Genomic DNA, 12,855 nt, shown 5'->3' with positions numbered 1-12,855 from the left:
CGTCTAACGGTCCGGGGGGAGAACACCAGCGCCCTAGAGCTTCCAGCAAAAGTCAGGATACAGATTAGGAACAAGCTGGACAAAAATACAAAACCAAAAACAAATAGCAAAAAGCAAAGTAAATGACTTAGCTGAATAACCGGACCAGGATCAGTAGACAAGAGCACAGCAGATTAGCTCTGATAACTACGTTGCCAGGCATAGAACTGAGTGTCCAGGGAGCTTATAAAGCAACGCCCCTAACTAACGACCCAGGTGCGGATAAAAGGAAAGACAGAAAAACCAGAGTCAAAAAACTAGTAACCACTAGAGGGAGCCAAAAAGCAAATTCACAACAGTACCCCCCCCTTAGTGAGGGGTCACCGAACCCTCACCACGACCACCAGGGCGATCAGGATGAGCGGCATGAAAGGCACGAACTAAATCGGCCGCATGAACATCAGAGGCGACCACCCAGGAATTATCCTCCTGACCATAGCCCTTCCACTTGACCAGGTACTGAAGTCTTCGCCTGGAGAGGCGAGAATCCAAGATCTTCTCCACCACGTACTCCAACTCGCCCTCAACCAACACCGGAGCAGGAGGCTCAGCAGAAGGAACTACAGGCACAACGTACCGCCGCAACAAGGACCTATGAAATACATTGTGAATAGCAAACGACACAGGAAGATCCAGACGAAAAGATACAGGATTAAGGATTTCCAATATCTTGTAAGGACCAATAAAACGAGGTTTAAATTTGGGAGAGGAGACCTTCATAGGAACAAAGCGGGAAGAAAGCCATACCAAATCCCCAACGCGTAGTCGGGGACCCACACCGCGGCGGCGGTTGGCAAAGCGCTGAGCCCTCTCCTGTGACAACTTCAAGTTGTCCACCACATGATTCCAGATCCGCTGCAACCTATCCACCACAGAATCCACCCCAGGACAGTCAGAAGACTCCACATGACCTGAAGAAAAGCGAGGATGGAAACCAGTGTTGCAGAAAAAAGGCGAAACCAAGGTGGCGGAACTAGCCCGATTATTAAGGGCAAACTCAGCCAACGGCAAGAATGTCACCCAATCGTCCTGATCAGCAGAGACAAAACACCTCAAATAAGCCTCCAAAGTCTGATTGGTTCGCTCCGTCTGTCCATTAGTCTGAGGATGGAAAGCAGAGGAAAACGACAAATCAATGCCCATCCTACTACAAAAGGATCGCCAGAACCTGGAAACGAACTGGGATCCTCTATCTGACACAATATTCTCAGGGATGCCGTGCAAACGAACCACGTTCTGGAAAAACACAGGAACCAGATCGGAAGAGGAAGGCAGCTTAGGCAAAGGAACCAAATGGACCATCTTGGAGAAGCGATCACATATCACCCAGATAACAGACATGCCCTGAGATAGCGGAAGATCAGAAATGAAATCCATGGAGATATGTGTCCAAGGTCTCTTCGGAACAAGCAAGGGCAAGAGCAACCCGCTGGCACGAGAACAGCAAGGCTTAGCTCTAGCACAAGTCCCACAGGACTGCACAAATGACCGCACATCCCTTGACAAAGAAGGCCACCAAAAGGACCTGGCCACCAGATCTCTGGTGCCAAAAATTCCCGGGTGACCTGCCAACACCGAGGAATGAACCTCGGAAATGACTCTGCTGGTCCACTTATCCGGAACAAACAGTCTGTCAGGTGGACAAGACTCAGGCCTATCAGCTTGAAATCTCTGCAACACACGTCGCAGATCCGGAGAAATAGCTGATAAGATAACTCCATCCTTAAGAATACCAACAGGATCAGCGACTCCAGGAGCATCAGGCACAAAGCTCCTAGAAAGAGCATCGGCCTTCACATTCTTTGAACCTGGTAAATACGAGACAACAAAATCAAAGCGGGAGAAAAACAATGACCAGCGGGCCTGTCTCGGATTAAGGCGTTTAGCAGACTCGAGATACATCAGATTTTTGTGATCAGTCAAGACCACCACACGATGCTTAGCACCCTCGAGCCAATGACGCCACTCCTCAAATGCCCACTTCATGGCCAACAACTCCCGATTGCCCACATCATAATTTCGCTCGGCAGGCGAAAACTTCCTAGAGAAAAAGGCACAAGGTTTCATAACAGAGCAACCAGGGCCTCTCTGCGACAAAACGGCCCCTGCTCCAATCTCCGAAGCATCCACCTCAACCTGAAAGGGAAGTGAGACATCGGGCTGGCACAAAACAGGCGCCGAAGTAAACCGGCGTTTCAACTCCTGGAAAGCCTCCACGGCAGCAGGAGCCCAGTTAGCTACATCGGAGCCCTTCTTGGTCATATCCGTCAAAGGTTTCACAACGCTAGAAAAATTAGCGATAAAACGACGGTAGAAGTTAGCGAAACCCAAGAACTTCTGAAGACTCTTAACTGACGAGGGCTGAGTCCAATCAAGAATAGCTCGGACCTTGACCGGGTCCATCTCCACAGCAGAAGGGGAAAAAATAAACCCCAAAAAGGGAACCTTCTGTACACCAAAGAGACACTTTGAGCCTTTGACAAACAAAGAATTTTCACGCAAAATTTTAAAGACCAACCTGACCTGCTCCACATGCGAGTCCCAATCATCAGAAAAAACCAAAATATCATCCAGATAAACGATCAAAAATTTATCCAGATACTTCCGGAAAATGTCATGCATAAAGGACTGAAAAACTGAAGGCGCATTGGAGAGCCCAAAAGGCATCACCAAGTACTCAAAATGACCTTCGGGCGTATTGAATGCGGTTTTCCATTCATCACCTTGCTTAATGCGCACAAGGTTGTACGCACCACGAAGGTCTATCTTGGTGAACCACTTGGCACCTTTAATTCGGGCAAACAAGTCAGACAACAGCGGCAGAGGATACTGAAATTTGACAGTGATCTTATTTAAAAGCCGATAATCAATACAAGGCCTCAAAGATCCGTCCTTTTTAGCCACAAAAAAGAATCCTGCACCAAGAGGGGAAGAAGACGGACGAATATGTCCTTTCTCCAAAGACTCCTTGATATACGAACGCATAGCGGTATGTTCAGGTACCGACAGATTAAAGAGTCTTCCCTTAGGAAATTTACTGCCTGGAATCAAATCTATAGCACAGTCACAGTCCCTATGAGGAGGCAATGCACTGGACCTGGACTCGCTAAAGACATCCTGATAATCAGACAAATACTCCGGAACTTCCGAAGGCGTAGAAGAAGCAATAGACACAGGCAGGATATCCCCATGAATACCACGACAGCCCCAACTAGAAACTGACATAGCCTTCCAGTCCAGGACGGGATTATGGGTCTGTAACCATGGCAGCCCTAAAACAACCAAATCATGCATTTTATGTAAAACAAGAAAACGTATCACCTCGCGGTGTTCAGGAGTCATGCACATGGTAACCTGTGTCCAATACTGCGGTTTATTTGCTGCCAATGGCGTAGCATCAATACCCCTAAGAGGAATAGGATTTTCTAATGGTTCAAGAGTAAAACCACAGCGCTTAGCAAATGACAGATCCATAAGACTCAGGGCAGCACCTGAATCTACAAACGCCATGACAGGATAAGACGACAGTGAGCAAATCAAAGTTACAGACAGAATAAATTTAGGTTGCAAATTTCCAGCGGTGACCGGACCAACAACCTTAGCTATACGTTTAGAGCATGCTGAGATAACATGTGTAGAATCACCACAGTAGTAGCACAAGCCATTCCGGCGTCTATGAATTTTCCGCTCATTTCTGGTCAGGATTCTATCACATTGCATTAAATCAGGTGTCTGTTCAGACAACACCATGAGGGAATTTGCGGTTTTTCTATCACATTGCACCGAATTAGGTGTCTGTTCAGACAACACCATGAGGGAATTTGCGGTCTTGCGCTCCCGCAATCGCCGGTCAATTTGAATAGCCAGTGCCATAGCATCATTCAGACCTGTGGGAATGGGAAAACCCACCATAACATCTTTAATGGCATCAGAAAGACCATTTCTAAAATTAGCGGCCAGTGCACAGTCGTTCCAATGTGTCAGCACGGACCATTTCCGAAATTTTTGGCAATACACTTCAGCCTCGTCCTGCCCCTGAGACATAGCCAGCAGGGCCTTTTCTGCCTGAATCTCAAGATTGGGTTCCTCATAAAGTAAACCGAGCGCCAGAAAAAACGCATCAATATCAGCCAATGCCGGATCTCCTGGCGCCAGCGAAAAAGCCCAATCTTGAGGGTCACCCCGTAAGAACGAAATAACAATTTTTACTTGCTGAGCGGAGTCTCCAGATGAACAGGGTCTCAGGGACAAAAACAATTTACAATTATTCTTGAAATTCCTAAACTTAAACCTGTCTCCGGAAAACAGTTCAGGAATCGGTATCTTAGGTTCTGACCCAGGACTTCTGATAACATAATCTTGTATGCCCTGCACACGAGTAGCCAGCTGGTCCACACTTGTAATCAAGGTCTGGACATTCATGTCTGCAGCAAGCATAAGCCACTCTGAGGTAAAGGGGATGAAGAAAAAAAAAAAAAAAAAATGAGAGAGGAGAAAAAAAAAAACTCAGAATCTTCTTTCTTATAATCCCTCTTTTGCAATGCATTAAACATTTAATATAGGCCTGGCAAACTATTATGACCCCAATGGCGAGGGTCTCAGAGGAACGTGGAAGTCTGCAAGATACAAAAATCCAGCTCATAGGGCAGTGGTAACTGGGTTGACCATATATCTACTCCTAACGCCAACACTAGAAGTAGCCGGGGGTCATACCTACGTTGATCCTAGATGACTCGCGCCAGCCGGAGAATCTAAATACCCCTAGTAGAGGAAAACAAAGACCTCTCTTGCCTCCAGAGAAAGGGACCCCAAAGCAGGATAGAAGCCCCCCACAAATAATAACGGTGAGGTAAGAGGAAATGACAAACACAGAAATGAACCAGGTTTAGCACAGAGAGGCCCGCTAACTAATAGCAGAATATAGAAAGGTAACTTATATGGTCAACAAAAAACCCTATCAAAAATCCACACTGGAAATTCAAGAACCCCCGAACCGTCTAACGGTCCGGGGGGAGAACACCAGCGCCCTAGAGCTTCCAGCAAAAGTCAGGATACAGATTAGGAACAAGCTGGACAAAAATACAAAACCAAAAACAAATAGCAAAAAGCAAAGTAAATGACTTAGCTGAATAACCGGACCAGGATCAGTAGACAAGAGCACAGCAGATTAGCTCTGATAACTACGTTGCCAGGCATAGAACTGAGTGTCCAGGGAGCTTATAAAGCAACGCCCCTAACTAACGACCCAGGTGCGGATAAAAGGAAAGACAGAAAAACCAGAGTCAAAAAACTAGTAACCACTAGAGGGAGCCAAAAAGCAAATTCACAACACATGAACAAAGACTTGTGGAAAAAATGTTGTCCCTTTTCCTAATACAGACATGTCACTGAACATAAAATAAATGCATTACTTATATTTGGAAATATCGTGCTAATTTCTATACATATACATTGAGGAAAATGCCAGCAGTTTGTTCTCCTCTGTCGGCTTTCTGGTCATTATTGTAGAGGCTCCATCACCGGCGGCTGTCAGCTCACACAATGGATGATGGAAGCCAGCTGAAGAATGAGCATATTTTTACCACTCCAGGGTTTCTTAGTCCTGAAACGGTTAAAAGGAGTGACATAGGTTGGATCATGTGCGCATTGTCATTTTGACATTGCTGTGCATTATGGTCATTTTATGGGACACTTTTGCTTTACACTTTCAGTTGTCTTCAGGCCGGATTCTGCCTGAAAAAGACGTGTGCAGATATCCTCAGAATATGTGCTCGCAGAGTTTTTCTAGGAGTTTATCAAGCAGAAACTGAGCAAAATCTAAGCAAAAACTCCCCAAATCCTCCCCCAATTCTCAAAACTCCGCAAAACCTTGACATTTGTGCTCCAAAATTCAGCAAAAAAAAGTCTCTGTGAATACATAGCCTAAGATAAAAAAGAAAAAAGTTGAAACGGTACTTTGATAAACGTATTGATTGAATGCATCTAATGGCCTTGTGCTATCTCTTTTACAAAATCTGAACACCACAGACCATTGGGACTCCCCTTGTTAAAGGGACACTGTCACCTGAATTTGGAGGGAACAATCTTCAGCCATGGAGGCGGGGTTTTTGTGTTTTTGATTCACCCTTTCCTTACCCGCCGGCTGCATGCTGGCTGCAATATTGGATTGAAGTTCATTCTCTGTCCTCCATAGTACATGCCTGTACAAGGTGCAATCTTGCCTTGCGCAGGCATGTACTATGGAGGACAGAGAATGAACTTCAATCCAATATTGCAGCCAGCATGCAGCCAGCGGGTAAGGAAAGGGTGAATCAAAGACCCGAAAACCCCGCCTCCATGGCTGAAGATTGTTCCCTCCAAATTCAGGTGACAGTGTCCCTTTAACCAGAATGGAGTGGTGCTACTATATCATATTACCATAGCTACTTACTGTCTTATAGCAATCTATGAGGCAATAGATTTAATAAAAAAGGTATATGGAAGTGTGTTCCTTCAGATTCTGTATTAGGCTATGAATGATATAACAGAACAAATACACAGTGGATTCTCTGTAGACTTGCTTGGATTCTCTGTGGATTTGCTTAAGGAAAAAACGTGATATCCCATGCTTCATTGTATTGCAGGATTTGGTTTTAGGAGACAAATTTTTTATACGGCCTTACACAAGTACCTTAACCCCTCTGTGACCTTAGACGTACTATCCCGTCGAGGTGCCCTGGGCTTATCTGACCCTGGACGGGATAGTACGTCATAGCCGATCGGCCGCGCTCACGGGGGGAGCGCGGCCGATCGCGGCCGGGTGTCAGCTGCTTATCGCAGCTGACATCCGGCACTATGTGCCAGGAGCGGTCACGGACCGCCCCTGGCACATTAACCCCTGGCACACCGCGATCAAAGATGATCGCGATGTGCCGGCGGTGCAGGGAAGCACCGCGCAGGGAGGGGGCTCCCTGCGGGCTTCCCTGAGACCCCCGGAGCAACGCGATGTGATCGCGTTGCTGCGAGGGTCTCACCTCCCTCCCTGCTCCCTCCAGCCCCGGATCCAAGATGGCCGCGGATCCGGGTCCTGCAGGGAGGGAGGTGGCTTCACAGAGCCTGCTCAGAGCAGGCACTGTGAAGCCTGCAGCGCTGCATGTCAGATCAGTGATCTGACAGAGTGCTGTGCAAACTGTCAGATCACTGATCTGTGATGTCCCCCCCTGGGACAAAGTAAAAAAGTTAAAAAAAAAATTTCCAAATGTGTAAAAAAAATAAAAAAAAATATTCCAAAATAATGAAAAAAAAAAAAAATATTATTCCCGTAAATACATTTCTTCATCTAAATATAAAAAAAAACCAATAAAAGTACACATATTTAGTATCGCCGCGTCCGTAACGACCCGACCTATAAAACTGTCCCACTAGTTAACCCCTTCAGTAAACACCGTAAGAAAAAAAAAAAAACGAGGCAAAAAACAACGCTTTATTATCATACCGCCGAACAAAAAGTGGAATAACACGCGATCAAAAGGACAGATATAAATAACCATGGTACCGCTGAAAGCGTCATATTGTCCCGCAAAAAAAGAGCCGCCATACAGCATCATCAGCAAAAAAATAAAAAAGTTATAGTCCTGAGAATAAAGCGATGCAAAAATAATTATTTTTTCTGTAAAATAGTTTTTATCGTATAAATGCGCCAAACCATAAAAAAATGATATAAATGAGGTATCGCTGTAATCGTACTGACCCGAAGAATAAAACTAATTTATCAATTTTACCAAACGCGGAACGGTATAAACGCCTCCCCCAATAGAAATTAATGAATAGCTGGCTTTTGGTCATTCTTCCTCACAAAAATCGGAATAAAAAGCGATCAAAAAATGTCATGTGCCCAAAAATGTTTTCAATAAAAACGTCAACTCGTCCCGCAAAAAACAAGACCTCACATGACTCTGTGGACCTAAATATGGAAAAATTATAGCTCTCAAAATGTGGTATTGCAAAAAATATTTTTTGCAATAAAAAGGGTCTTTCAGTGTGTGACGGCTGCCAATCATAAAAATCCGCTAAAAAACTCGCTATAAAAGTAAATCAAACCCCCCTTCATCACCCCCTTAGTTAGGGAAAAATAAAAAAAAATGTATTTATTTCCATTTTCCCATTAGGGCTAGGGTTAGGGCTAGGGTTAGGGCTAGGGTTAGGGCTAGGGCTAGGGTTAGGGCTAGGGTTAGGGCTAGGGCTAGGGTTAGGGTTAGGGCTAGGGTTAGGGCTAGGGTTAGGGCTAGGGCTAGGGTTAGGGCTAGGGTTAGGGCTAGGGTTAGGGCTAGGGTTAGGGCTAGGGTTAGGGTTAGGGTTAGGGTTGGGGCTACAGTTAGGGTTGGGGCTAAAGTTAGGGTTAGGGTTTAGATTACATTTACAGTTGGGAATAGGGTTGGGATTAGGGTTAGGGGTGTGTCAGGGTTAGAGGTGTAGTTAGGGTTACCATTGGAATTAGGGTTAGGGGTGTGTTTAGATTAGGGTTTCAGTTATAATTGGGGGGTTTCCACTGTTTCGGCACATCAGGGGCTCTCCAAACACGACATGGCGTTCGATCTCAATTCCAGCCAATTCTGCGTTGAAAAAGTAAAACAGTGCTCCTTCCCTTCCGAGCTCTCCTGTGTGCCCAAACAGGGGTTTACCCCAACATATGGGGTATCAGCGTACTCAGGACAAATTGGACAACAACTTTTGTGGACCAATTTCTCCTGTTACCCTTGGGAAAATACAAAACTGGGGGCTAAAAATAATTTTTGTGGGAAAACAAAAAGATTTTTTATTTTCACGGCTCTGCGTTATAAACTGTAGTGAAACACTTGGGGGTTCAAAGTTCTCACAACACATCTAGATAAGTTCATTGAGAGGTCTAGTTTCCAATATGGGGTCACTTGTGGGGGGTTTCTACTGTTTAGGTACATTAGGGGCTCTGCAAACGCAATGTGACGCCTGCAGACCAATCCATCTAAGTCTGCATTCCAAATGATGCTCCTTCCCTTCCGAGCCCTCCCATGCGCCCAAACGGTGGTTCCCCCCCACATATCGGGTATCAGCGTACTCAGGACAAATTGGACAACAACATTTAGGGTCCAATTTCTCCTGCTAACCTTGGAAAAATACAAAACTGGGGGCTAAAATATAATTTTTGTGGAAAAAAAAATATTTTTTATTTGCATGGCTCTGCGTTATAAACTGTAGTGAAATACTTGGGGGTTCAAAGCTCTCACAACACATCAAGATGAGTTCCTTAGGGGGTCTACTTTCCAAAATGGTGTCACTTGTGGGGGGTTTCTACTGTTTAGGTACATTAGGGGCTCTGCAAACGCAATGTGACGCCTGCAGACCATTCCATCTAAGTCTGCATTCCAAATGGCGCTCCTTCCCTTCCGAGCCCTCCCATGCGCCCAAACGGTGGTTCCCCCCCACATATGGGGTATCAGCGTACTGAGGACAAATTGGACAACAACTTTTGGGGTCCAATTTCTCCTGTTACCCTAGGGAAAATACAAAACTGGGGGCTAAAAAATAATTTTTGTGGGAAAAAAATTTTGTTTTATTTTTATGGCTCTGCATTATAAACTTCTGTGAAGCCCTTGGTGGGTCAAAGTGCTCACCACACATCCAGATAAGTTCCTTAGGGGGTCTACTTTCCAAAATGGTGTCACTTGTGGGGGGTTTCAATGTTTAGGCACATCAGTGGCTCTCCAAACGCAACATGGCGTCCCATCTCAATTCCTGTCAATTTTGCATTGAAAAGTCAAACGGCGCTCCTTCCCTTCCGAGCTCTCCCATGCGCCCAAACAGTGGTTTACTGCCACATATGGGGTATCAGCGTACTCGGGACAAATTGGACAACAACTTTTGAGGTCCAATTTCTTCTCTTACCCTTGGAAAAATAAAAAATTGGGGGCAAAAATATAATTTTTGTGAAAAAATATGATTTTTTATTTTTACGGTTCTGCATTATAAACTTCTGTGAAGCACTTGGTGGGTCAAAGTGCTCACCACACCTCTAGATAAGTTCCTTAGGGGGTCTACTTTCCAAAATGGTGTCACTTGTGGGGGGTTTCAATGTTTAGGCACATCAGTGGCTCTCCAAACGCAACATGGCGTCCCATCTCAATTTCTGTCAATTTTGCATTGAAAAGTCAAACTGCGCTCCTTCCCTTCCGAGCTCTCCCATGCGCCCAAACAGTGGTTTACTGCCACATATGGGGTATCAGCGTACTCAGGACAAATTGGACAACAACTTTTGAGGTCCAATTTCTTCTCTTACCCTTGGAAAAATAAAAAATTGGGGGCAAAAATATAATTTTTGTGAAAAAATATGATTTTTTATTTTTACGGTTCTGCATTATAAACTTCTGTGAAGCACTTGGTGGGTCAAAGTGCTCACCACACATCCAGATAAGTTCCTTAGGGGGTCTACTTTCCAAAATGGTGTCACTTGTGGGGGGTTTCAATGTTTAGGCACATCAGTGGCTCTCCAAACGCAACATGGCGTCCCATCTCAATTCCTGTCAATTTTGCATTGAAAAGTCAAATAGCGCTCCTTCCCTTCCGAGCTCTCCCATGCGCCCAAACAGTGGTTTACTGCCACATATGGGGTATCAGCGTACTCAGGACAAATTGGACAACAACTTTTTGGGTCCAATTTCTCCTGTTACCCTTGGTAAAATAAAACAAATTGGAGCTGAAGTAAATTTTTTGTGTAAAAAAGTTAAATGTTCATTTTTTTTTAAACATTCCAAAAATTCCTATTAAACACCTGAAGGGTTAATAAACTTCTTGAATGTGGTTTTGAGCACCTTGAGGGGTGCAGTTTTTAGAATGGTGTCACACTTGGGCATTTTCTATCATATAGACCCCTCAAAATGACTTCAAATGAGACGTGGTCCCTAAAAAAAAAATGGTGTTGTAAAAATGAGAAATTGCTAGTCAACTTTTAACCCTTATAACTCCCTAACAAAAAAAAAAATTGGTTCCAAAATTATGCTGATGTAAAGGAGACATGTGGGAAAAGTTACTTATTAAGTATTTTGTGTGACATATCTCTGTGATTTAATTGCATAAAAATTCAAAGTTTGAAAATTGCGAAATTTTCAAAATTTTCGCCAAATTTCCGTTTTTTTCACAAATAAACGCAGGTACTATCAAAGAAATTTTACCACTATCATGAAGTACAATATGTCACGAGAAAACAATGTCAGAATCACCAGGATCCGTTGAAGCGTTTCGGAGTTATAACCTCATAAAGGGACAGTGGTCAGAATTGTAAAAATTGGCCTGGTCATTGACGTGCAAACCACCCTTGGGGGTAAAGGGGTTAAAGGGGCATATGCTGCTTGTGGCCAAGTAGTATGGAGGTTCTAGGCGTTTGGTGCCATAAAGTCCCAGGGCTGTGGCCTACACTGAAGAAGTTTAAGATTTAGACTGACCTTCATTTAGTATTTTCAATCCACAGACATATACTCAGCACAGAATTTACTGTGTGGTTGAGAGCAGATGTCAAAGCCTGCAGAAATGATCTCGAGTTACTACTGAAATATACAAATACATAGTTAATCTGTTTATTCCACGTAGCTCCAAACAACTCCATATATTTATGTCCTCCAGGATAAATTGTTAACATGAAACTTATGTGTTGCAGGGTCCCCCCGGCATGCCAGGACTTCCAGGACCAAATGTATGTGCCTATCAGCAAACTATCAACTGGATATATTTGTGGTTACACAATGTTTGGACTTGTAGTGTATATTAGCTTAATGTTATGGTTACTAATGGTTCAGAAAGACTAAACCTAGCCATCGAGTATTACCAGGTACCTAGCGTAAAAGACATGCAAGTCAGAAACCATATTATACTTGGGAAAGCTGAGATGGAGATCTGCGGCAGAGAGAATCGTACACATCAGACTAAAGTTGGTCAAGCCTGCCAATTTCGTCAGGACAGGCCAACCCTCTGATGTACCTGGGTCTTCCGTTTTTTGTCGATATTGTCTGATAAAAGGATGGGCACATTAAGAATTAACAAATTGATCACAAATATCACAGCTTTTGGTGATAGCTTATTGTCACTAATAAGATATACAGTTACCAGCCTGAAAATAGTAGGAATAAAACAATTGGGTATTGGCCCCACAATAGCTTTTTTCAGTGTTGTGTGTTTTTAACTTACACATTAAATGAACAATTACAATTAATAAGAATGATTCAAGCCTGCCTCCTTATTAATAGGATATTAGTAGTAATCGAAAAATACGTTTTACAAATTGTTGCTGAGTCCGGTGTATTCAAGAGAGAAGCGCTCTACCGGCCTGTCGCTGACCGGTGATAGACTGCTTATGGGTGTGCAGAAATACACCAGCCAGCAATCACTTTTGGAAAAAGCAGGGAGAGGCAGGTAGGGTACTCTCCTCATGAATACATCAGAGGCAACAGCTATGGGCGCAATTCATTAAGACCGGCATTGTTCACTCCGATTTTGATGAGGAAATGTGCTGGAGTCAGACGCTCTTCGTGAATCAGTCGCGTTGGATGAGTGGCATATACCTCAGTCTACACCTCACCACAAATCCTACTCCAGTCACCCCGGTGGATGATTTGTGGTGTAGCAAACGCCGCCCCTCATGAATTTGGTGAGCAGCAGTGGCTACACCACTGCCCTGCCATACACCACTGCCCTGTGCACCACTGCCCTGTACACCACTGCCCTGCCATACACCACTGCCCTGTACACCACTGCCCTGCCATACACCACTGTCCTGTACACCACTGCCCTGTACACCACTGCCCTTCCATA

General features: G+C 44.4%; 1 protein-coding gene across 1 annotated transcript in view; it reads left to right on the top strand.

The window, feature by feature from the left end:
* LOC138642123 (collagen alpha-1(VI) chain-like) overlaps positions 1-12,855 on the top strand; it is a 181,884-nt gene that overhangs the window by 150,089 nt on the left and 18,940 nt on the right. The window contains exon 27 of the mRNA XM_069730059.1: positions 11,705-11,740. Within this exon, the coding sequence (XP_069586160.1) occupies positions 11,705-11,740 (36 nt within the window). The remainder of the gene's footprint in view (positions 1-11,704; positions 11,741-12,855) is intronic.

This window comes from Ranitomeya imitator, chromosome 6 (assembly GCF_032444005.1).
Source record: "Ranitomeya imitator isolate aRanImi1 chromosome 6, aRanImi1.pri, whole genome shotgun sequence".
Taxonomy (NCBI): Eukaryota; Metazoa; Chordata; class Amphibia; order Anura; family Dendrobatidae; genus Ranitomeya; species Ranitomeya imitator.
This window is presented reverse-complemented; position numbering and strand designations above follow the sequence as displayed.